Source organism: Sapajus apella, unplaced genomic scaffold (assembly GCF_009761245.1).
Source record: "Sapajus apella isolate SASKATOON/1434 unplaced genomic scaffold, GSC_monkey_1.0 scaffold19, whole genome shotgun sequence".
Lineage (NCBI taxonomy): Eukaryota > Metazoa > Chordata > Mammalia > Primates > Cebidae > Sapajus > Sapajus apella.
Genome location: NW_022436959.1, coordinates 5,920,374 through 5,946,952, shown reverse-complemented (window position 1 = coordinate 5,946,952; position 26,579 = coordinate 5,920,374). Strand labels below are relative to the sequence as shown.

The 26,579-nt window shown below is 40.4% G+C and overlaps 1 protein-coding gene across 6 annotated transcripts in view; it reads left to right on the top strand.

The window, feature by feature from the left end:
* ITPRID1 (ITPR interacting domain containing 1) overlaps positions 1-15,494 on the top strand; it is a 112,431-nt gene extending 96,937 nt beyond the window's left edge. For 5 of the 6 annotated variants that reach the window (XM_032286856.1, XM_032286855.1, XM_032286854.1 and 2 more), the window contains 5 exons: positions 2,599-2,681; positions 3,101-4,405; positions 13,446-13,573; positions 14,311-14,422; positions 14,891-15,494. In XM_032286856.1, coding sequence (XP_032142747.1) covers positions 2,599-2,681; positions 3,101-4,405; positions 13,446-13,573; positions 14,311-14,422; positions 14,891-15,199 — 1,937 coding nt within the window. In that variant the 3' untranslated portion in view covers positions 15,200-15,494. The remainder of the gene's footprint in view (positions 1-2,598; positions 2,682-3,100; positions 4,406-13,445; positions 13,574-14,310; positions 14,423-14,890) is intronic. The other variant, XM_032286853.1, reaches the window with a different exon arrangement.
* The last annotated feature ends 11,085 nt before the right edge of the window (positions 15,495-26,579 follow it).

The window sequence follows — 26,579 nt, the reverse complement described above, 5'->3', positions numbered from 1 at the left end:
GTTATTTTCATTTTTAAAATTATTTTCTTTTTTAAAACTCTTTGTAAAAAAAAAAACTCTTTGTGTTTCATTTGGGATAGCTTCTTATGATAATGTCTTCATGTCACTAATCTTTTCTTCTTCAGTGTCTGATCTGCTATATACAGCCAACATAAATTTTACTGGAGATACTGTTGTTTTCATCTCTAGAAGTTCAATTTGGGTCTTTTTAATATCTTGCATATCTTCACTTAACATAGCTCATCTTTCCTCTAGCTTCTTGGACATATGGAATATAGTCTTAATAAGTGTTTTAATGCTCTTTCTCAATTGATAATTCTAACATCTGTATTAGTTATAAGGTGGTTTCAATTGATTGATTTTTCTCCTCATAATGGATCATATGTTCCTGCTTCTTTGCACACCAGATTTTTTTTTAATGTATGCCAAACATTTGGATTTTACCATGTAGGTTGTAGATAATACTATATTACCATATTACGCTTATGTCTTGGATACAATTAAGTTACTTGGAAACAGTTTGATTCTTTCAGGTCTTTCTTTTAAGGCTCTTTAGGTGGGACCAGAGCAGTGGTCATTCTAAGGCTAATTATTTCTTACTCCTGAAGCAAGACAGTTCTAAGTTTTCTACCCCTCAATGTCCTGTGAAATAGGAGGTTTTGTGTCTGGCTGGTGGGTGCATTCCCTATTCCAGGCTCTGGATGAGCACTGGGCAGTGTTTCCTCTGATCCTTTCTGATGGTTCTCTTTCTAGCTTTTGGTGGTTTCTCACATGCATGAGCTCATCAGTACTCTGCTGAATACTCAAGAGAGACCCTCTAGGGTTCTCTCTGTGTGCAGCTCCTTCCTCTCCTCTATCTGCCCTTTGAATTCTAGCTGGATCATTCTTTTTGGACTCCTAGCTCTGTTTCCTCAGCTTCAAGTGTCTGCCAGGCTCAGCCTGGGTTCCTCTTTCTCATGCCAAGACCTGTAAACTCTCTCTAAGCAGTAAGCTGGGTTCACATCACTTGCTCCTATTTCTCAAGGATTGCTGTCTATAACTGTCTGATCTCCACTGTCTTGAAAACCACTTTTTTTTTCACATGTCTTATGTAGTTTTTCAGTTGGTTCAGGTAGGAGGAAAAATCTAGCCCCTATTACTACAGGTTTTGAGAAGCAGAAGTCTCATTTAGGTCTATGAATTGCAAATATTTTCTATTTTTTTTACCCTTAATTATGTAACAAGAAGCAAAGACATGCATTCTCAAAATTTTGCTCAAAGAATCTTAATCTCTTTAGGATTCAGCTATTTAAAAATGTATGCCCTCTGATTTTTAGCTCTGACTTATGTTTGAAGCTGAATTAAAGAATATGGGTTTTGTAATGCTTACTTCTACTAAGTTGAGCCATTACTTTCTCTTGACTTTGGCCTCAGGCTGAGGTAGCTGGGGTTTGGTCTGGGTCAGCCGCCTCTGGGACTGTCTTTACTTGCTGTCTTTGCTCAGACACATGGACTGCTAAGGCTCTCAGGGATTGCTCTCTACAGGGAAAAGAGTGATTCTGCTCTTGTGAGTGGAACTGTCCTTCAAGGTCGGATCTAGCAGAGATCTAAGCAGAGGCTGGAATCATTTTCCTCCCTTGAACTCTTCTTCAGCAGCTTTTCAAGGAAAGGAAAATCCCCTATTTATCACTTAGGTACCAAATACTCAAGGATTATATTTATGGACAATCAGCTTTTTCCTTTTAATTCACTTCCCAGACACATGCCAAATTTTCTCCCAGGACAGACATTGCTTCTCCCTCTGCTCCTTGTATTCTAAGGAGGCCATGTTGCAAGCCCCCTTCTCCTGAGAGACTTCCTATTTGAGCCTATACTGTGGTGTAACTGAAAGCATTTCTTATTAAAGAAGAAGACAAAATGTCATAATTTAATCTTTAGTACAGTGACACCCTGGTAACCAACTATATCCCCCGCAATATATAACTTAATATTTATGTAAGAATCTACAGATAGATTTAGGATTTCATGGGTGCTCCTGTTTACAAAGTCATGGCCTGCCAACACGTGACTTTGCTCTTTCTCTGCATGTCCCAGCCTCTCCTGGTGACAAGGGCAGTGGTCCGAAACATGAGCACAAACATGTAGTCATAGAAATAGTCCAGCTGAAGCTAGCAAAGAGTCCTTATCCAAACTTTAGTAAAAAGAACAAGAATATATATCTGCACACACACACACACACACACACAAATATATAAAATGTGGTCTTTTATTATTTTATTAGTCTGGCATTTAAGGCATATGTGTTTCCTTCTGGATTTGCTTTTCCTTAGTAAAGATTCATCTCACAACCACATTGTTATTAGTTTTGAGAGACATTCATTTCTCTTCCTTTGTTTCACGTTTTATTCTTTGTATCAGGAAACCAGTGATGCAGTTTTATATAAACTCTCTAACAATTGAGAAAAAAAAGTCCTTGGCATTCCCTCATTTGTCTTCCCTTCCACACAGTGGGAATTTCTGCAGGATCCATGGTGTGCCAGGCACCTACAGGGGTTGATCACAGTCCTGCTGGCTGCATGTTTTCCCTTTAATAACCTCAAGACCTCTTTCCTTCTGCAGGTGCCAGGGTGGACAGAGCAAATAGCTGCCAATCTGACAGCAGTGGGTTCCTGGAGGAGCCGCTGGAACCACTGCCTCTCCAGGTAGGAGAGTTTGGAACAGGGCCCTATGCTCATCCCTCACATCCCACTTCAGCCCTGTCAACCAGGCTGCCACCCAAACCTCACTCACAGCTAACTCAGAAGGAGGTTCTAAAGTACCCACCAAAATTGGAAAGGCTGAGAAGGCACAAGCCACCTGCATCCAAGGTGGAGGGGATGATGGAGTCTTAAGGTGTCACAAAGTGTGGCCTTCCTTTCCTTTTGATTTTTCTAAGCAAGGAGGCTGAGCCTCCTAGAGAGGAGGACCTAGTTAAAGTGGTAGACAGATGCAAAACCTTATGGTGTAACCCTTATCTCCTAACTCCTAAGTCAACGATAATGGCAAGAAGATAATCTCGCCTTAAACTTACTGCCTCCTCCACTTCCTGACCTGTTTCCCTTTGTCCTGGTTTCCCCTACAGATGCCTTCCTTGCCAAGCAGCCAGAGTCATGCTGAGAATGGAGGTAGAAAGCCAAAAGATCAGAGCCATAGCTTAGTATCATCCCAAGACTGTCAGCTAGAGTCAGATGGGCCAGATTCCAAGAGTATAGTGAGCACATCTTTTTCAAGCCAAGACTCGAATGCCTTAGAAGAAGAGGTCTCAACGTCTGTGGTGGAGGAAGAGTCTCTGCTTCAGGACATGGAGGGGCTGCCAGAGCTGTGTATCCCACACATGGCCTGTGCCAAGACCACCACAAGGGGAGAACACCCAAGGAAAGACAGCCATCTGCAGCAGCTTCTGCCAATGCCCCACACTGAATATGAGGTCACCGGATCTACAGTCACTTCCAAATATGATCGTCCGCTGGAGTTTATGGTTACCCATATCACAGAAATGCAGAACGATTTTCTGAGGACTGAGGGAGCTGGTGAAGTGCAAAGCCACCAGTATGAGTTTCAAAGATCACCTGGAAATGATCGCACTCAAGACAAGTTCCTTCATGTTGACTCTGAGGCCCCAAGAGAAGAGGAAAGCGGTGGACTCTGTCCCAATACCAACCACAGCTTACTGGCACCAGAAAGCTCATCACAGTGTGTTCCCAAGCACAGTGAAATCACAGCTTATGCAATTGACTTTGCTCAAACATCTGAAAAGCCCATTCCCCACCTCCATAAACTTCCTGGAGATCCTGCCCAGGTGAAGTCAAGGTCTGGTACTCTGGTTCAGATACTCCCTAGGACAGAGGCTGAGATGGAAAACCTTCCTGTAAATACTGGCAGCTCCAGGTCTGCGACAGCCCAGATGTCCTCCAGCCTGGTGTCAGCTGCTCAGAGTGTTATGTCCTTGGGGACTGGTGCGAGAGGAACATCTTTAGAATGCACTGTGTGTGACCCTGTTACCACAACAGAACCAAGACTGGGGACAGAAGCAAGACGGTTCAATGATGCTTCCTTTCAGACTTCTGTATGTGAGCCCAGGCCCTGGCATTTCTGTTCTGCTCCAAGCAACAAAGCCTTGATACGTGGGCACCAGCCCCTCACCAAATCCATCTCTCTAGACTCAGGTTTCCCTAGTATCTGCCCAGGGGGCACCTGCCATGCTAAATCTACCCACTGCTGCATCTGCTGTCGTCACCACCCCCACTGCCACGGGGAGAGGCAAAGCCCTGGCCCTGCACCCTCAGTCTGTAGGCACTGCCTGTGCTCACTTACTGGTCACCGGGAAGCCCAGTTCATGACGACTTTGAAAGCCCTTCAGGACACTACAGTGAGAGAGCTATGTTCCGTAAGTATTCACCCCTGCAAAGATGGAAAGGCAGATGCACCCATGATAAACACCTCAGGGATAGTGTTCAGACTTCTTTGCTGAATGCAAGATCTCAAGGGAAACCTTTCTATTTTAAATCATGAATAACATTTGTAGAGTGCTTTATTGTTTATGATATAATATACACATTTTTTCTTGATACTTCCAATAGATCACCTTTAGAAAAAAAAGCAAATTTTATTATTAATTTTCATTTTACAGAAGGGAAAACTAAGGGGTAGAACCATACATTCATTAGTCTAAGATTATAAGCATTAATACATCTGTAACTCATCTCCAGTTCAGTCTAGCTGAGAAGTTCTGTGTCTTAAATTCATTTAGCTGTATGATTTTGCACAAGCCATTTAATCTTATTGTGAAATAGGGAGACTGTTCATGCCACTGACACAGAATTGTTATAGGGTGAAATAAGATGAACCCTGTAAAGCGCGCAGCCCAGCATGTGGCGCATGGAAAGCTCTAGGTAATATTGATTGTGTGGGTGTGTTAGTTTTGTAATCAATTTTTGTGACTGTTTTACATTGTTCAGGTCTTGAACTTACAGCTTCTGATGTCAAATAGAAGGGCTTTTGGTCTACCTTTGTTGTGCCTGTTTAGAGGTGGACACTGTGGTTACTGAGGACTGAATGGCTCCAGCCTTCTCTAGCCCTTGATTAATCAGTAAGTGTTTAATGAGCCCTTGCAGTTCTTCCTTTTTAGAAGTTTTCAAGGTAAGAAATGATCTAGGCCTTCAAGGCCAGCCATTGATTACAAAAGTAAGACTATTGCACATAACACCACTTGTATGGAGAGCTGAAAAGGTGAGGGTTCTGGCACAGAGAATGTAGGTTGCAGCTATTCAGAGGAGGGTGAAGAGGAACCATGATTTACTGAGCGCCTGCTGTTGAGTGCCTGCTGAGTTACCTTCCCATTCTCTTAATTCCACAAATATTTAGTGAGTGCCTATGCTGACCATTTTACGTTATGTCATGTAACCTTCATTTTCATCCATTCCATAAATATTTGTTGAACTCCTAATATGTGCCATGTTCTTCCTCTTTTATAGATAAGGAAGCTAGAACTGAGAGAGTTTAAATAATTATCCTAATGCCTCCTAATGACTAAGTGCGAAGTCCAAATTCAAATTCAGTTTGGGTAACAGTAAATTGCTTGACACTACAGTCCAAACAAAGATGTCTGACTTTAAAATATCTAAATCTGTGTAAGTGTAGAATTAACATTAGAAAGTGATTATTTGAAAGATAAAACAAATTCCTACTTGGCCTTTCAATGTATAGAAATTATCTAACAATATGATATAAAGAAATTGATTACAGGAAAGTTTAAATAATTAATCAGATCAATTTTTAATTGCAGGACTCCCAGGCATTTGGAATATTTTTATATAAAACTAGTATTAGTCAGAATTGAACTAGTAAGAGAAAGCTTCATTTAGGCATAGTGATCAGTTCTAGGTATATTCTCCAAAAGTTCAGTGGAAAAAAAGAACAAAACTTAATGTATGATGGGGTCCTTCTTGAGCATCAAAAGACCTTGGTTTAAATCCTGGTTAACAGTAGGGTCATCACCACCATAACCATCACCAACACCACCGACCGCCACACCATCGTTATTGTCATCACTGTTCACATAATTTGTTGAGGGGATTTCAAATACTCTAACTAAGTGGTTTTCCACTGAGGATAATTTCCCACCCCTGAACCCCCAGATGACATTTGGGAATGTTTGGAGACATTTCTAGTTGTCACAACTGGGAGGGGGTGGTTGCTACTGGCAACAAGTGGGTAGAGGCCAGGAATGCTGCAAAACATCCTAAAATACACAGAACAGTCACCACAACAATGAATTTCTTGGCCCAAAATGTAAATGGTGTCAAGGGTGTAAAACTCAGCTCTAAGAGAATAAACATTTACTCGATCACATGGTTTGTAATGGAACAATGTGGGGGAGGAAAGATAGCTAGAGAAGCTGACATTTTGAGAGGCCATAAGGGGGGAGAATATGAAATCCTAGAATTAGGTACTCTAGTTTCCATGAAGAAAAGCTGGTTGTTGGTCTAACATAGGAAGCACATCCCCCCAGAAAAGATGATTTTTCTAATTTACGTTTAAGACAAGCATTACAAAGATATTAAGTCATATTTAGTTTTATAGTTTGTTAAAAATAACAAAATTGTGTTAAAAACTACAGAAGACATTGTCCTTCTAGACATCCAATTTCATTCTTTTAGTGTAAATGCCATAGATGTTTATTTCATAATAAAATACTATCTAAGTTTTGTTTACGTCACCACCCTTGAAAACAATATAAATCATTCATTGATTGTGTTCAGAAGAGAAATAACAAACATGTATTTCTAGACTAACAAGTGAGACATCTATTGCATCAAATTGTCTCTGGGATATACTACCACTTAATTTATTCCTTAGTATTATAATCAGGTATCTATGGCAACAGCTATATCTTGATACTCAATGGAGCTATTACTTAGTCCGTGATATGACCACAAGTGAAAAAGGATAAATGGCTAACACAGCCTCTTGTGACACAAACTGAAAACACAACCTACCTAATGTTGTTCTTTGATATAGTTGGGGTGCCTGGGACAAGTCGGTGCAGACAAAAGAGGTGCCAGGCTTGAAAGTGGTTCAAATGCAATCCTGACTACAGGTGCCAGAGGATGTGTAATCCATCAGGCAAACCACGGCATCCAGAGAGCATGACTTGTCAGTGGCACAGCCCAGTAAGACCATTACCGTAAAAGGTTTGAGAGTCTGTGAGGTATTGGGGGTGTCCTGATGAATTTGCAGGAGCACAGTTCTGGGGATTGAAAGAACGAGTAGGCATCTAGCACTTGGGAGCAGATTCACAAGTAGAAAGATTGTAGCTTCTCAGAGGAAGGTAGGCTGGAAAGAGTAAGAGATGGCCCTGGGGAAACAGGCACAGGAACCCAGGGCCAGGTTCATCATGGTAAGGACATTACTTATAATAGGAGCAGAAGATTAAACCTGGGCCAGCTCCAAGGTGACCCTGAGTGTAGACCTGAGCTCTTCTTTAAAGATTTGATGCAATAGATGTCTCACTTGTTAGTCTACAAATACATGTTTGTTATTCCTCCTGCCTCATGTCAAAAGTGGGCCTTGGGTGTGAGTAGCCCTAGCTGTGCAGAGAGATTTTGCAGCTGGAAATAAATGTTCCTCCTGATTTGACACTTTGGCATGCCAACACTTCTGCAGAATACAGGGAGGTTTTTTGGCCTAATATGCTCAGTGACTATCCTCAGATGTGCATAGATTTTAAACAAGTAGGAGTTTGAATGGGTATGAGGGCCATCATCCAAAGGCTTCTAATGCTTTGTCTCCTATTGCCTTCACCTTCGTTCCTCTTGGAATTTGCAATTATACTAAAAAAGGTACTTTTATATCCAGTTGATTTGGCATCATGCACCTGCTGAAATGGATACTATATAAGATTTTACTAGACGACAATGAATTTCTTTTTATTTATTTACAAATAAACAGAAACCCTTAAAGGAAACAATTCAAACATACATTCATATACATGTGCATTACTCCTATGTAGGCATACACATGTGAACAGGCACATGTGCTGGAAAGCAATTAGAAATAGGAGATTGCATTTCTCTATAAGAGGAGACTGCTTAAAGACATTTAAAGCACAAAGAGAACAAGTTAATGCATGCAGCAGCATCTACTGTGAGTGAGCCTGGGTTTGTAAGCCTTTAAATTAGATACCAAGTACTAGTAGATAGGGCTAGAAAAATTATTTATGAGAATATTAACAGAAAGTAGCTCTTGGACCAAGTGAAGATTATAAGCAGAGATGGACATCTCTTAGAAGATAATGGGAAGCCAGACATGGTGGCTCACACCTGTAATCCCAACACTTTTGGAGGCTGAAGTGGGCAGATCACCAGATGTCAGTAGTTCAAGACCAGCCTGGCTGACATGGCAAAACCCTGTCTCCATTAAAAATACAAAAAAAAAAAAAAAATAGTGGGGTGTGGTGGCATGTGCCTTTAATCCCAGCTACTCAGCAGGCTGAGGCTAGAGAATTGCTTGAACCTGGTAAGCAGAGGCTGCAGTGAAGCAAGATCATGCCACTACACTCCAGCCTAGAAGACCATGGAAGTTCTGAGCAGATGTTGAAACTAAGAGCAATTTTAGGTAAAGGACTTGAAGACTCAAAAACATCCTTACCTTACCCTTCTTATATAGCAATATATAACACTGCAGAGAAACATTTGAATAATTGATCAATGCCATTTTTGTGGCCTTTTGGTTGTCTAGGATAATGATTTGTTGATATAATTAAATTTTCGCCTATAAGTGAGTTCTTCACAATAATTTGTTAATTCAAAAAAAATGGTTTGTTGGTATAACTAAATTGTTGTATATAGGTAAATTCTTCAGGACAATGTGTTAATTTTTAAAAGTGTTAATTCAAAAAGAAAATTCCAAAAAGAAAATGAGCTCTATCAGAAATAAGATTTCTGAATATTAGAAGTGCTTCCATATTGTTTATGATTTAGGTTTAGAAAAAAAGAAAAGCATACAAATAAGAAAATATTTGTAAATAATTGTGAGCATATTCAAAGTGAAAATTCATTATCTTTTGGTGATGGTAGTCTTCCACTGAAGTTAAACTTTCCATTGAAGTTAGTTTGTTTTAATGGGTTTTAGGTCAGTAGAGCAGAACTTCCGTTTGGTATTTGGCTTATAATCAAGCCTTTATATTGTAAGAAAAAAAAAGCAAGAAGAAACGTTCAAAACGTTCTCATTTTTGAGGTTTTTTTTTCTTTCTTACCTAGAGTTTCCTTTCTTATGAAATTATTTCTATACTTATTCTAGGGCTAAAATGTTTTTTTCTGTGCTTCCAAATGACCAGAAGATGGCAATGTTTCAGAGCCTTCCACATCCCTCCATTCTCAGAGAGCAAACACTCCGTTCGTTATTCCCAAACCCACGCATCCCAATCTTATACCTTTCAATCACAAAAGGCTATCCCAAAATAACTGGATGAGCATAAAATTTAATGTTTATGATGTTCAGCCTATTTGAGCACCACACTTCCATGGCCCTGGCATCACTGTCCCTAGAACTGTGAAGTGAATTTGAACCAGTTGGGCAGTCTTGGTTACCTGACAGGAAGCTACTGGAACCACTCAAACAGCTCACTGCTAAGGAACAAGCAATTTATCATCATATTCAACTATACTGTGGTGTCTGCTGTGACTCAGATCTTAGAAGAAAAGAAATGAACCAAGAGACTTGGGTTTGAAATGTTACTGCCATTTTTCGACCACGGACAAGTTAACTAGCCATTATATGTCAGAACATGCATCTACAATAAATGCTCTTCGTGGTCTCCAGGATCTTTTCTGGTCTTAAGAGCCGTAATCTACCATTCTTGCCAACATCAGTATCACTTCAGAGATCCCCTAACTGGTTCAAATTCACTCACATGGATGCAAGAGTAATTGAAGAGCTTTACTATGCAAAATATGTTATTCAGTATAAAAATTACAGGATAGAATCAAAACCAAACTCCCAAACCAAGATATGGAGAGTTTTCAATGTAAAAGACATTACTCTTAGGAAAGTATTTCCATTATGACAATTGTGATAAAAATACCGTCAGGCTGCCAGGATGTTGGCCATGTGGTTTATAGAAGAAGGGTAAGAAACCTGGGAAGTCCTAGAAACAGGGCTGGAGGAGTCACCCTAGCTCTAAGGTTAGTCTCCATGGAAGGAGGAAAAAGAGAAGGTTAGAAAGAGCCAGGCTGCAAAATCAGTTTCCTTGCCCACTTTTGAATGGGCTTGTTTGTTTTTTCTTGTAAATCTGTTTTAGTTCTTTGTAAATTCTGGATATCAGCCCTTTGTCAGATGGGTAGATTGCAAAACTTTTTCCCATTCTGTTGGTTGCCGATTCACTCTAATGACTGTTTCTTCTGCTGTGCGGAAGCTGTGGAGTTTGATTAGGTCCCATTTGTCTATTTTGGCTTTTGTTGCCAATGCTTTCGGTGTTTTGGTCATGAAGTCTTTGCCTACGCCTATGTCCTGAATGGTTTTGCCTAGATTATCTTCCAGGGTTTTTATGATGTTAGGTCTTATGTTTAAGTCTTTAATCCAACTGGAGTTAATTTTAGTGTAAGGTGTCAGGAAGGGGTCCAGTTTCTGCTTTCTGCTCATGGCTAGCCAGTTTTCCCACTACCATTTATTAAACAGGGAATCCTTTCCCCATTGCTTGTTTTTGTCAGGTTTGTCAAAGATCAGATGGTTGTAGATGTGTTGTGTTGCCTCCAAGGCCTCTGTTCTGTTCCATTGGTCTATATCTCTGTTTTGGTACCAGTACCATGCTGTTTTGATTACTGTAGCCTTGTAGTATAGTTTGAAGTCTGGTAGTGTGATGCCTCCCACTTTCTTCTTTTTGCTTAGAATTGACTTGGCTGTGCGGGCTCTCTTTTGGTTCCATATGAAGTTTAAGGTAGTTTTTTCCAGTTCTGTGAAGAAGGTCATTGGTAGCTTGATGGGGATAGCATTGAATCTGTAAATTATCTTGGGCAGTATGGCCATTTTCATGATATTGATTCTTCCTAACCATGAACATGGAATGTATCTCCATCTGTTTGTGTCCTCTCTTATTTCATTGAGCAGTGGTTTGTAGTTCTCCTTGAAGAGATCCTTTACATTCCTTGTTAGTTGTATTCCTAGGTATTTTATTCTCTTTGTGGCAATTGTGAATGGCAGTTCGTTCTTGATTTGGCTGTCTTTAAGTCTGTTATTGGCGTACAGGAATGCTTGTGATTTTTGCACACTGATTTTGTACCCTGAGACTTTGCTGAAGTTGCTTATCAGTTTCAGGAGATTTTGGGCTGAGACAATGGGGCCTTCTAGATATACAATCATTTCATCTGCAGATAGAGACCATTTGACTTCCTCCTTTCCTGTTTGAATACCCTTTATTTCTTTTTCTTGCCTGATTGCTCTGGCTAGAACTTCCAATACTATATTGAATAGGAGTGGTGAGAGACACTGGGGTCTGTAGGGGGGGAAATAGGGGAGGGACAGCAGAGGGTGGGGAGTTGGGGAGAGATAGCATAGGGAGAAATGCCAGATATAGGTGATGGGGAGGAAGCCAGCAATCACACTGCCATGTGTGTGCCTATGCAACAATCTTGCATGTTCTTCACATGTACCCCAAAACCTAAAATGCATTTTTAAAAAATCAGTTTCCTTTAAAGAACATCACAGAAGCCCCACACCATGTTCTCTGTTCCCATCTCATTGGCCATTGTATCTGCAAGCAATGCTGGGAAATGTAATTTTTAAGCTAGACACTCGGCTGCCTCTAAGATATTCTTGTTAACAAGAATAAAAGGGAGAAAGATGGTGTGTAGTCAACCAGCAGCCTCTGCCACACTGATTTTGGGAAGGAGTCCAAGCCTGTGGGTCTGACAGAGATGGCTTTAGTACCCAACAAGCATTAATATTACTCAAAGTCAGATGGGTATTGGCCATGGAGTTCTGGGTCATGGATTTCAAAGCATGATCCAATCCAGGATGCAAAACAAAGGGCACAGCTGGTAGGTACTCAGCAAGTCGAGTGCCGACAATTGGGCTGGGCTTGGGGTTGCCAAAGGTAAATAGCTTTAAAGCCATGAAAAGAGACTGTATTCAGCAACTACTGACAGCAGGGGAAAGAGCTGAGCTCTACCCCAATTTGTGCAGAGGTGATTTGGGCATTTTAAAGAGAGAATGAGGCAGGGTGGAAAGCAGAGCTCATAGAGTCAAAAAAGTGAAGTGAAAAATCACAAAGAATTGGTCCATTTCAATGCCATTAGACCAGCTGTGTTTGTGAGCCAGCAGTAATTGAAGTTAGGAATCTGCCCTCCCAGAGACAGGGGACAGAGGCTCGAACCTTCCAGATGATTACATTTCAATGGAATGGCTCTCAGGTCCTTAAGAGAGACACTTGTGAGTTGTAAGAAATACATATTTACAATTATAATCTCCTTTTAATAAACACTCTCAGAAAGGGAAGTCAGAGGCCTATGTCAGGTGTTGACGAAAGCAAACAGTAAATTTTCCTAGCAGCCTTCAGATTTCTCAGGCAGGCTTTTTAATGGGGGATGGGGAGGCTAAGGTCATCCCAGGGACATGGACTTGTGCTGCTGGGAGCCAGGCTAGAGTGTGGTCAAGTTTGTTAGTGGAGGGGTTGTGTGGGGAGTTCCGAAGTTCTCAGGGGCTGCAGGGATATATTTAAATTAGAAAAACGCGGCAAAGGCACAACTTGAGAGAGAAAGTATGATTTAAAGGGTGACTACATCAGGACCGATGGGGAGGACTAAAAGGGTAGACAAAGGTCAATTCTAGTTTCCAGCTCCTCGAGAGGATGGGATGCCTAGCCTTTGCCTGCCTTCCTCAGGGTGGGCTTGTTAGGTGGATGAAGCTGATCCTGCAGATTCCAACCTCCGTGACTGTGACTAAGCAGGACTAAGACTAATAAAAATTACTCTAAGCAGATTTTCTTTAATCAAACACATACCAGCTGAAAAGATGTGTTCAATGTTCTTGATACTCAGAGTGAGGCAGTACCCAGCACCAAAGTTAAACAAGATTAAACAGACTCAGCTCCTCACAAACCCTTACTCTGGCCCTTCCCCTCCTCCCTTCTACCTATGTCCTTGCATCCCTGTATCACCTAGGCCTCCAGACTGCCTTCCAGCCTCTGGGACATAATGATCATCATCCAAAGGCCACCAACAACAGCTGCCCTTCTGTCCCAAAATGAGCACTGTCACTAGTTGTTTTCAGAACCCAAATATTGAGCTCTTCCTATTCTCTTCCCCTTATATTAGCAGTGGGGCCTGTTTGCAAAAAAAGTGAGCCCAAATGGGAAAGCAGGTTCCACCATGGTGAGCTCTTGCAGAGGATCAAAAAGGCCGTTTTTCTCAGTTCTTTCTCATTGTTCTTAGTGCACAGTCCATGAGATGGAAGCCATGAAGACGATATGCCAGAGTTTCCGGGAGCATTTAGAGGAAATGGAACAGCACCTTATGGGACAGCAGGCCTTCTTTTCTAGAGACATGTCACAGGAGGAAAGGTAATTACCTAAGGGAGCTATAAAAGTAAGTACCAGCCCACACACCTGGAACAAGGAAGATAATTAGGGCAGGACAGATGAGCACCCTGGAGCAGAGCTAATGAGAAACTGGCCACCTTTTCCTTTGCTTTCATGGTCTCGTTCTTGCTTTCTCAGTGGGAGTCTGTGAGCGCCATTTGCTAGCTAGCAACACTTACTCTTTAAGGCAAGAGCTATTTGAGAAGGTCAAAAGACAGGCAGTCAAGGGCATTGCCAGCAGGGTGTCTTTAATCCATAAGATGGGGCTCCTGCAAGTGCAGATGTGCGGAGATGTGAGAGTTTCAAAAATCTGCATTATTGTCACATAGATTAAAAACATGTCCCAAAAGTAGATTAGTCATTCATTGCCTGGAGCTAGGGATGGAAATCGGCTTTAACTGTAAAGGGAGGGGTGAGGGTTCTTAGTGGGGAAATAGAAGTGTTTTAAAACTGGATAGTGGTGATGATTACACCATTTGGTAAATGTATTAAAAATTATTAAATTGTACTCTTAAAACGAGAACTACATTATACTGCGGTAGCATTATTTTTTAAAGAAAGAATGCAATTTTAGTAATGTCTGCAACTGACACAAATAAAGAAGATGACACTCTCTTTTAAGAAATTGCAAAGTAAGAACCTATATTATGAGGAGACAATGGAAGATTGCACCTGCGAAGGATTGTTAAATTTGGTTGTTTTCTATTATTTACTTCCAGGGAGGAGGCCGAGCAACTGCAAACTTTACGTGAGGCCATGAGGCAGCAGGTGGCAGAGTTGGAATTTCAGTTAGGAGAACGGGCTCAGCAAATCAGAGAAGGAATTTTACTGGTATGGGTTATGGGGTGCGGAGTTTGACTGTATCCAGCCTACCACAGGAGGGGTGCATTAAATGGGAAAGCTGATTCTGCAATCATTTCAGAATCTAAGTTTACATGCCAACACCTTCATTTTAAGTATACAGAGAAGTACTTTGGTTTGCTCAAGGGTACACAGCCAGTTGATGGAGATTCTGCATTAGTATTCAGTTCACCTGCCATGCCCGTCTTCCCCCTGCCCTGTACTTCATAGAGAAGTCTTATTAGCCCATTTTCCAAAGGAGAATAAGAATCCTAGGCACAGTGAAGCTCGTCTTCGTAGCCAATACAAGCGAAGTCACTATCAGAATCTGCTGCTGGCTCAAAGAGCCCATTCTAGAAAACTGACCGCCTCGGAATGCCTTGCTCAGCAGTTTGAGTAAGCTGTTTAATGCCGGTGTGATAGGCTGTTTACTCTTTTTTCCTCTTATGTTTATTTTAGCAGCTGGAACTTCTCACAGCAGACCCATCTGAACACTGTTCAAATCTGCACCAATGTAACTGGATAGAAGAAAGGAATGGCCAGACTTCATGTTCCAAAATCCCCCCTGGCGTGGCCCCAGGGACTGTCTTTCCTCCTAATGATGGCCAGCAGGCTCCCTGTTCAGGTGGGACCCAGTTGGCTGCCTTTACTCCACCCATCATGGAGAACAGCACCAGGATGCCTCCATCACCAGCTTGGGCAAAGTTAGGTCCAACCCCTTTGTCAAATTGTCCTGTTGGAGAAAAGGATACAGATATCTTCCTCTAGATCAGAGCAGGTCTGATGACCTTCATACAAAATGTAAAGGCCCAGAACAGATATAGGAAGAAAATTTCACCTTTTCCCAAGGAGAAGCATCTGCCAACCCATTGTCAGCTATATTTTTCATATCCTACCCTATGGTTAAACCCAAGAAGAGTTTAGAATACTTTAACACACATTACGTATAGAATAGGTGAGCACCTAGTATGTGCCTGGCACAGAGTATGCAACAATGACTAAATACTGTACGATCTCAGCCCTGCTGGAACTTACAGTGTAGTGGGGGAGAGAGAATTGCAAAAAGTCAGGTCTCAGTCAATGTAGAAGTTTATTTTGCCAAGGTTACGGATATACACCCAGGAGAAAGGTCTGGGCCTCTCTCCAAAGATGATTTTGAGGACTTAAACATTTAAAGGAAAAAAGCGCAGCTAATGGGAAAAGCAGAAGACTTTTTTTTTTTTTTTTTTTTTTTTTGAGACAGAGTCTCACTCTGTAGCCCAGGCTGGAGTGTCATGGCACAATCTCAGCTCTCTGCAAGTTCCATCTCCCAGGTTCAAACAATTCTCCTCCCTCAGACTCCAGAGTAGCTGGGACAACAGGCGCATGCCACCACGCCTGGCTAATTTTTGTATTTTTAGTAGAGACGGGGTTTTACTATATTGGCCAGGTTGGTCTCAAAGTCCTGACCTGGTGATCCGCCCATCTTGGCCTTTCAAAATGCTGGGATTACAGGCGTGAGCTACTGTACGTGGCCTGCGGAAGACATTTTTAAAAGGTGTGGGTACAAAAGAGACAGTTGGATTCTTTTGAGTCTGATCAGCTTTTTGCATGTGAGAGGGCTTAGAGGAACAGTCACTTATGCATTCATCTAGCTCACTGAATCTGCACTTCTACATAAGATAAAATACACACAGGGCAGAGGAAGCAATCAGATATGCATTTGTCTCAGAAGAGCAGAGAGATGACTTTGAGTTCTGTTCTTTGTCCCCTACCTATGAAGAGAAGTTATCAATGTACTTTGTCAGGATTAAATTCAACAGATCTGTTTTAGGGTGAAGATCGTAGGCCCTATGAGGAATTTACCAGTGGGCAAACTGTGAGGGTGGTATGTAGCTTTTAAAAAAGTATCTGTAGCTATCTCATTTAGAAATAAAATGGGAGGCAGGTTGCCTGACGCAGCTCCCAGGCCAACTTTTCCCTTCGACTTCATAATTTTGGGGTCCTGAGGTTTATTTTTCTTTCACAGAATATAAACGTGTACATACATTTATTATTAAAAACTCTGAAGGAAATAACAAGTTTTATGAAAGAGAACACAGCAGGGAGACCAACTTAGATTAATGTTCAGACCGCCTGGGTGAAGAAGTGACAACAGAAGAGGGAAGGAGAATCCAGGCATCAGAAGTACCAGCCTGTCCAAAAACCTCCAGTCAGGCAGCCAGGAGCAATACTGATGAAGCACCTACTGTGTGCAGGCCACTATTCTAGCGCTGGAGACAGCCGTGAATAAGATAGATGGACTTGCCACTGAGAAAGAGTTAGATGAAAAGTAAGACTAGAAGAAAAAAAAAAACAAGCAAGTAATTACAATCCTGACAAGAGCCTAGGAAGTCAGTGTGATAAAATTGCAAAGGAAGATGTGGAGTGAAACTGTACTGCATTCATTAGTCAGGGTGCTTATGCAAGGCCTTGCTAAAGGGGAAGCTATTTGGGTAAGACTTGAATGGTGAGGAAGTGGAAGCAATAAGCAGTTCTGCAAAAGAACATTCAAAGCAGAAGGAATGGAAAGTTTTCAGGCCTCCAGATGTAGGGATAGGCAGTGCTGCTGAGTGTGTTAGGGCACGGCGATGTACCAGAGTCACAAGATACTTGTATTTTTCTTTTAAAAAACTGAAAGTATGTGGGGATAGTTTATAACTGTGTAGTTGATATGATTGAAGAACTAATGTTTCCTCCTCGAATGTTTCGGGGAGCATTCTCTCTTCCTGAAACCAAGTGTTTATATTTTTTAAGTGATTTGTTTCTAATTTGGATCATTTATATTCTTCTATGGACATGGATAGGCATTTGTCAAATGCATTGCTTTGTAAGCAACTCCTATGAATAAAATAAATAATTTGCTTATATTCTGTGTTGCACACTGTGCTGAAAGTTGTTGAACCTTAACTTCACATTGCTTCGAGGAACACATTGACATTGCATTGGAAGGGGAGATTTCCTGCTGAGGGCAGTAGCAGGACTCTGATTCCTGCCCAGCCTCACTCCTTCCCTGTCTGTTCCGCAGAGACCCAAATGCTACCAACCTCTTCGCTGCTGCTTCTGCACCCAGTTGAGGCTCCAGGTCCAGGTAGTGCAAGGGATAGACTAAGCTATTGGTTCAGCACTTGGTCACTATATGTGTAGACTTTTACATTTTACTTCAGAAAACAATTCCCTACACTCCATTTAATCTGAATAAATGTAGAGCCATACATTTGTTTTATCTGAAAACTCTATTAAAACAGAGATGTTTCTTGCAACTTCAGTTTCTTTTCTTGTAATATGGTGGTCTGCTTCTGCAAAGCTGTAGATTGCAAGAAAACTGTGTGTGGCCTTCTGCAAAACACTCAAGTCATGTAGAACTATAGCAGAAACTTCTACCTCTATTTTATTCACCTTTTTAGCTTTCACAACATCTGATAATAACAGTACCTAGCTGGTATGGTTTGGCTGTGTCCTCATGTTGTTCTCATGATAGTGAGTGAGTTCTCACAAAATCTAATGGTTTTATAAGGGGCTTTTCCTCCTTTCGTTTGGCACTTTTCCTTGCTGCCACCATGTGAAGAAGGACATGCTTGCTTCTCCTTCCACTGGGATTTAAGGTTTCCTGAGGCCTCCCTAGCTCTCCTGAACTGTGAGTCAATTAAACCTCTTTCTTTTATAAATTACCCAGCCTTGGCTATGTTTTTATTAGCAGCCTGAGAACAGACTAATAACGCTAGCCCATTATCACTTTTCTATAAATGCTTATTAAAATAAATTTCCAAAAACTGCTTTCATGTCTATGAAACAATGTTAGGGGATCTCCTTTATAATCAAAGTGAAATATCTAAACATATAACTATGTAAAGGTATCATCTACTATATAACATTCCCTTTATAGAGACACATAATAGAATTTTCTTTTGAATCACTACCAAGAAAGGTTAGATTGTTCCAGAGCAACTGATTTACTTATTGTGAAAATTAATTGTGTTCCTCTCCCATTTTCTTTGTCTGCTTATTTTTCTGTTTTGGTTTGGTTAAGGAAATTCAAGACCACTTTGCAACCTACCTCTAGCTACTGTACATAAGAGGAGCACACATTTTTTTCCCCATTTATTTATTTTATTGCATTTTAGGTTTGGGGGTACATGTGAAGAACATGCAAGATTGTTGCATAGGTAGACACGTGGCAGTGTGATTTGCTGCCTTCCTCCCCATCACCTACATCTGGCATCTCTCCCCCTGCTATCTCTCCCCAACTCCCCACCCCCCACTGTCCCTCCCCTATTTCCCCCTCAGCTGACCCCAGTGTGTAGTGCTTCCCTCCCTGTGTCCATGTGTTCTCATTGTTCAACACCCACCTATGAGTGAGAACATGCAGTGTTTGATCTTCTCTTCTGTCAGTTTGCTGAGAATGATGGTTTCCAGGTTCATCCATGTCCCTACAAAGGACACAAACTCATCATTTTTGATGGCTGCATAATATTCCATGGTGTATATGTGCCACATTTTCCCTGTCCAGTCTATCATCGATGGGCATTTGAATTGGTTCCAGGTCTTTGCTATTGTAAACAGTGCTGCAGTGAACATTCGTGTTCACATGTCCTTATAGTAGAACGATTTATAATCCTTTGGATATATACCCAGTAATGGGATTGCTGGGTCAAATGGAATTTCTATTTCTAGGACCTTGAGGAATCGCCACACTGTCTTCCACAATGGTTGAACTAATTTACACTCCCACCAACAGTGTAAAAGTGTTCCTATTTCTCCGCATCCTCTCCAGCATCTGTTGTCTCTAGAATTTTTAATGATCGCCATTCTAACTGGCGTGAGATGGTATCTCAATGTAGTTTTGATTTGCATTTCTCTGATGACCAGTGATGATGAGCATTTTTTCATACGTTTGTTGACCTCATGTATGTCTTCTTTTGTAAAGTATCTGATCATATCCTTTGCCCACTTTTGAATGGGCTTGTTTGGTTTTTTCTTGTGAATCTGTTTCAGTTATTTGTAAATTCTGGATATCAGCCCTTTGTCAGATGGGTAAACTGCAAAAATTTTTTCCCATTCTGTTGGTTGCCGATTCACTCTAATGACTGTTTCTTTTGCTGTGTGGAAGCTGTGGAGTTTGATTAGGTCCCATTTGTCTATTTTGGCTTTTGTTGCCAATGCTTTCGGCGTTTTGGTCATGAAGTCTTTGCCTACGCCTATGTCCTGAATGGTTTTGCCTAGATTTTCTTCCAGGGTTTTTATGGTGTTAGGTCTTATGTTTAAGTCTTTAATCCATCTGGAGTTAATTTTAGTGTAGGGTGTCAGGAAGGGGTCCAGTTTCTGCTTTCTGCACATGGCTAGCCAGTTTTCCCAACACCATTTATTAAACAGGGAATCCTTTCCCCATTGCTTGTTTTTGTCAGGTTTGTCAAAGATCAGATGGTTGTAGATATGTTTTGTTGCCTCCAAGACCTGTGTTCTGTTTCGTTGGTCTATATCTCTGTTTTGGTACCAGTACCATGCTGTTTTGATTACTGTAGCCTTGTAGTATAGTTTGAAGTCTGGTAGTGTGATGCCTCCCACTTTCTTCTTTTTGCTTAGAATTCACTTGGCTATGTAGGCTGTCTTTTGGTTCCATATGAAGTTTAAGGTGGTTTTTTCCAGTTCTGTGAAGAAGGTCATTGGTAGCTTGATGGGGATAGCATTGAATCTGTAAATTACTTTGGGCAGTATGGCCATTTTCACGATATTGATTCTTCCTAACCATGAACATGGAATATTTCTCCATCTGTTTGTGTCCTCTCTTATTTCGTTGAGCAGTGGCTTGTAGCTCTCCTTGAAGAGGTCCTTTACGTTCCTTGTTAGTTGTATTCCTAGGTATTTTATTCTCTTTGTGGCAATTGTGAATGGCAGTTCGTTCTTGATTTGGCTCTCTTTAAGTCTGTTATTGGTGTATAGGAATGCGTGTCATTTTTGCACATTGATTTTGTATCCTGAGACTTTGCTGAAGTTGCTTATCAGTTTCAGGAGATTTTGGGCTGAGATGCTGGGGTCTTCTAGATATATAATCATGTCATCTGCAAATAGAGACCATTTGACTTCCTCCTTTCCTATTCGAATACCCTTTATTTCTTTTTCTTGCCTGATTGCTCTGGCTAGGACTTCCACTATATTGAATAGGAGTGGTGAAAGAGGGCATCCTTGTCTAGTGCCATATTTCAAGGGGAATGCTTCCAGTTTTTGCCCATTCAGTATGATATTGGCTGTTGGTTTGTCGTAAATAGCTTTTATTATTTTGAGATACGTTCTGTCAATACCTAGCTTATTGAGGGTTTTTAGCATAAAGGGCTGTTGAATTTTGTCAAAGGCCTTCTCTGCATCATTTGAGATAATCATGTGGTTTTTTTCTTTGGTTCTGTTTATGTGGTGAATTACGTTTATAGACTTGTGTACATTGAACCAGCCTTGCATCCCTGGTATGAAGCCTACTTGATCATGGTGGATAAGCTTTTTGATGTGCTGTTGCAATCGGCTTGTCAGTATTTTATTGAAGATTTTTGTATCTGTGTTCATCATGGATATTGGCCTGAAGTTTTCTTTTCTTGTTGAGTCTCTGCTGGGTTTTGGTATCAGGATGATGTTGTTCTCATAAAATGATTTGGGAAGAATTCCCTCTTTTTGTATTGTTTGGAATAGTTTCAGAAGGAATGGTACCAGCTCCTCTTTGTATGTCTGGTAGAATTCGGCTGTTAACCCGTCTGGACCTGGGCTTTTTTTGGGTGGTAAGCTCTTAATTGCTGCCTCAACTTCAGACCTTGTTATGGGTCTGTTCAGGGTTTCAGCTTCTTCCTGGTTTAGGCTTGGGAGGAGGCAAGTGTCCAGGAATTTATCCATTTCTTCCAGGTTTACTAGTTTATGGAGCACACATTTTTTTTAAAGAATTATTATTTCTGACTTTATCTTATTTGCCAGTCCTTATTTTTCCATTTTTCTGATATCTTCATCTTTTTCTATCATGGTGTTTTTTTTGTGTTCCCTTCTGTAAACCACCTCAAATCTCTTTGACAGGGCATTATACAAGCCAATTAATACCACATACATATTTATTTAAATATGAAGATACATATCTAGGGAAAACTAACCAGCAGTGTTACCATTATAAAGTCAATCGTGCAATATATATTACATATAATATACACATAGTGCAGGATATATACACATATGTATGTGCATATATATACCTATATATGTACATATACTTATATACACACATATATATGTCTTTAGATAGTGTTTCAATTACAAATAAAACACTTAGAAATAACGTTGATGATGAAAAGAAATGTAATGAAGTTCCTGGTTGCAAGGGAATCAGATGTGTTGAACAGAGTAGAGATAAGCTCAAGAAAAATAATACCAATAAAAGCCACAAACAGAAATTCAGTACCACAAGACGGTTATGTGATTGTGAAATAAGTCTATATCAATCAATTTTCCACATTCAGAATCATGTTGATGAATATGATAGCCTGCTGCTTTTTGGGGGCATCCAATAAGCCACTGTAGTTTATTTATATAAAACATGTCAATCAGAAAGTGTGTTTCTATCTCAGATACATGATGTCAATTTTATCTAGGATATAATAAAGAAAATGTTAAGACATTGCAAACCTATTGACTGCTACCCCTGTGCTTGATTCACCTGAGAATCATTGACCCCACAGGGAAAGATAGTCTTTGGAAGAAAACTTAAATAATTGGGAATATTGTTGTTTCTTTTAATTCTTCTAAGTAAAAGTTAGTACTTTAGAAAATGATTGATACAAATGGCTGCCTCCTTAAATAACACTGGAAAGTCAAATGTCATAGATTTTGGCCTGACATCTAGAAATGATCCTTAATGATAGTGCGGGAGTCTCTACTTCTCATCTTCCTTCACAGTGAAAGCCCTGAAGTGATAGCATGCATGCTCTTCGTTTCTTCCTTTCCCCTTTACTCATCAACTTGATATGGTTTCCCTTCTCCCTTTGCCATTTCACCAAAATTGATCTGAAAAATTGTCCAATGATCTCCTAACTGTAAAATCAATCAAATTGCTTCTGTCTTTATTTGATTCATATAAGATAGTGCAACAGTGTTTTAAAACTTGTTATTATAAAGCTCAATTCTTATTTCTTAAAAGATACATTAACTTGAAGAGATTACCTAATCTCTCTGAGTCTATGGTTCCTTATCTGTTAAAAAAGAAAAGAAAAATTCTGATTATACTAGTTTCTACCTCATAGAATTGGTTTTATAGTTCTTCATCTATGTAAAACAAAAACAAAAACAATAAAAATTACCCAACAAAAAGGAAAGCTTTGCTTGTACCAGTACCTACCTCATAGGATTATTTTGGAAATTGCATAAAATGACTAGATGGGCCTGGAAGAAAATTATGACAAGTACTATTGGCTATTATAATTAGTCCTATTTGTAGAATCTGAAACTGCTGACCACGCTCTTCTTGGATAACACCCCCCTCCCGCTTTGTCCATGTTACAACACTCTCTTCAGGTTTCCTCCTCCCATCACGCCATCTTTCTTCGTTTACTTCATTAATTTCTTTCCCTCTGCTTACTCCCTTCACTTGATATTCGCACAGTCTCTCTCCTTGAATCTCTTCTTTTCCCACTTTTCCTGAGCAATCGCATTTGCACCTTTGAATCTCCAACTGCAGATGGCTTACATGTGCATACGTCTAACTCAGACCTCTGCTCTTCATTTCAGATGGTTATGGTTATTGGAGTCATTTTCTTCTCTAAACCAGCTCTATGTGACCTGTGCTACCTGTATCAGGTAATACCACCATCACTTTTACTTTTGTAGGGTGCGAGTCCTTCCAAAACCCTAGAGAGCTGGAAAAGAGATATTGTTCAAGGACACCCAGACATTGCCTCTATTTATTTACCCTGAAAGGGAATATGGTCCTACTGGTACTAATTTTGAGTAAGGACCAGAAGAACCCAATATCCACTAAAATGTCATTAAGTGAACGTACAGAGATTTTAGTAAACATTATTCTAAAGTGATGAGGTTTGTCCTGAGTAGAAAAAAAAACTGAAATATAGCAGAAGAACCCAATATCCACTAAAATGCCCTTAAGTGAACATACAGAGATTTTAGTAAAGATTATTCTAAAATGATGAGGTTTGTCCTAAGTAGAAAAAAAAAATGAAATGCAGCAAAAATTTGGCTGATTCTCAGATCCGGAGGACTCTACTCTTCACAGGCAGAATCATCTCTGTGTGTCCCACCAAGAATCTCAGTACCTGGAAAAATTCCCAATAGGCTGTATTTGCTCCCACTTGTGTGGATACTGCACTTTCAATAAGTTTTTGGAACCTGGGTCGATTAGGAACTCATAGTGTTTTTGTGGTCTGAGTGTGTGTATGTGTCTGTGTTGTGTAGAGGTATGTGACTCTCTGTGACTTTATGCATGTATGTATGCTGGATTTTGTCCTGTAAATCTGTAAATAACCTAAAATTCTAGTTACCTTATCTAGAATTCTAAGAATTATCTTTGAATCCTTCCACAGTCAGTAAGAAAATTATATAAAACCCTCAATTCACTTCCCATTCCTACTTCTATTGCTTTGATTCTGCCCATTCTATCCCATCTCTAGATGGTTTCAAAATTATTCCAGGTGATTTCTTTTCTGGAATACTTATCCCCTGATCCATATTTATACTAAAACACCAAAAATCTGACTTTGCTATTCTCTTATTTAAAAATCTTCAATGGGTTCTTATTGCATGCAGGATGTAGTCTTAACTCTTCCTTGTCCTACAAAGCCTTGTGATCTCACCCCTATGTTGCTTTATCCCATTCAAATTCCTCTTTAAAACCTGTATGCCACAAATAATTCTCAGTGCTGGACACTGCTGTGACGCCTCAGTCCTCTATCCAGCTACTGCCTGTCTGTGAATCCTCTTCACACTCTCCAATTCCCATGCGTTCCTTTTCCTGGCTCTGGCTAGAAAACTGTGGTTTTGGATCCCCTGCATTGTCATGAAATTCCTGTTGCTGGGTCTACGTCAGGGCAAAGAGGCAAGACAAGAGTCTGCAGAGTTTCTGCGGCTGTAGCTGCCATCCCGGATTCCACCACCACTGCTGCTGCTCTTGCTATGGAGTTGTAATGCCATTCATTACCAGGACATGTCTGAGTAGGGCTGTGATAGGCAAAAGATTTCTGCTTTCCAGGGGCTCCATTCCCAGAGAGAGTGGCTTGTAGCCTTTTATGTTAGCACCTTTTGCACAGTTTCAAGTTTCAGACTGCTCTAGAATTTATGCCAGAAAATACAAGAGGAAACAAAAAAGCAGGAACTTTTTTCCATAATTGTTTTTCTTTGAGTTTCTTACTTTCTCCTCCAGTTGACCTGCTGTGATTTACTTTTCAGACTTCTCAGCTTCATGTATTCTGTTCAGGACTTTTAATTGTGCTTAGTGGAAACAACAGGATAGCATGTACTTATGCCATCTTAACCAGAAATGTAATTTACTGACCTAATTGTATTTAATATTCTGTTATAGTAAAAATTGCTGACACTTGCTTACCATGCGCTAAGGACTGTGCTAAATTCTTTATATGCATAATTTACATATCATATTTGGGAAATTCTCAACCATGATTTCTTCAAATATATTTCTGCACATATTTCTTTCTCTTCTTTTTCCAGGACGACAGTGGCTCAAATATAATAACTTCTGATATTGCCCCACAGTTCTTTGAGCCTCTGTTTATTTTCTTATCAAACTTTTTTTTTCGGTATAACATTTGGCTGGGTGCGGTGGCTCACATCTGTAATCCTAACACTTTGGGAGGCTGAGGCCACTAGATCACAAGGTCAGGAATTCAAGAGCAGCCTGGCCAATATGGTGAAATCCAATATTTGCCAAAAATACAAAAATTAGCTGTGTGTGGTGGTGCATGCCTGTAGTTCCACGTGCTTGGGAGGCTGAGGCAGGAGAATCACTTGAACCCAGGAGGCGGGGGTTGCAGTGAGCTGAGATTGCCCTACTGCAGTCCAACCTGGGCAACAGAGCAAGACTGTGTCTCAAAAATAAAAATAAAAATAACAAACATTTCAGGTAAATAGGATTATCCCCATTTTAAAGATGAGGAATCAGAAGCTTACAGGGATTAAGTGATTTGCTCAGTGTCACACAACTAGAAAACCAGGTACAATCTTACATTGGTTTGACTCCAGAACCAAGCTCTGAACCACTGTCCAATATAACCATGGCCAGCTCTGTCATGCAGCCCAAGTTAGGCCAGAGGCACAGACATTCCAATTACAGGTGAGGAGCAGGCAGCAGTCTGCCCTGAAACCCATGTTTTTCTAGCTTTCAGCATTGATTAGGTCAAGTTGAAAGATGTACTTATGCACAATGCCAGTTGAGATTTAATATTGCTTTGTGTTAGTTATTGGGCAGGTGTTTGTTTAAAGGAAGTGGAAACAGGTGTGTGGGCCCTGATTCAATTACATGATGGAGGGGGACACACTGATCCATGGCCATTTTCAAGGAGAGATGCTGATTGTACTAATTAATCATTTGTCTGTCAGAACAAAATAGAACATAATAGAAAATGATGTTCCATTTGCCATAAGAATGGGACACACTCATGTGTCTGGCTCTCCCAACAGCCAGATGCAACTGTTTATGATGACAACAATTAAGATGCAGTACCTGAATCCTCCTGGATTATCACGTCTGAGATGGTTTGAAGGAAAGGTGCTTTGTAAACTTTTGCCAACAGCACAGGACCTCATCCAACAGGAATAGCCTCTCAAAGGAACTTTTCATTTCAAAGAGATTAATTGAGTCTTTTCAGATTATGAGGATATCCCTGAGAAATGGCTGGAAGGGATATTTTCCCTTTTCTGTCTTGGAAAGCTCAATCTACCTCACCGGATCAAGACATACATGCTCATAATGAAGTATCATGATAATATTTAATTCATTCTTTCCTTTCTCCACTTGCTATTCAACAGCCAGAGTGGCCTTTTATAAACACCAGTGATGTACATTGGCCACCTACTTAAGAATCTCCAAAGACTCAGTACCTTTAAAATGGAAACTCAACTTCTTACCAAGATCTGCAAA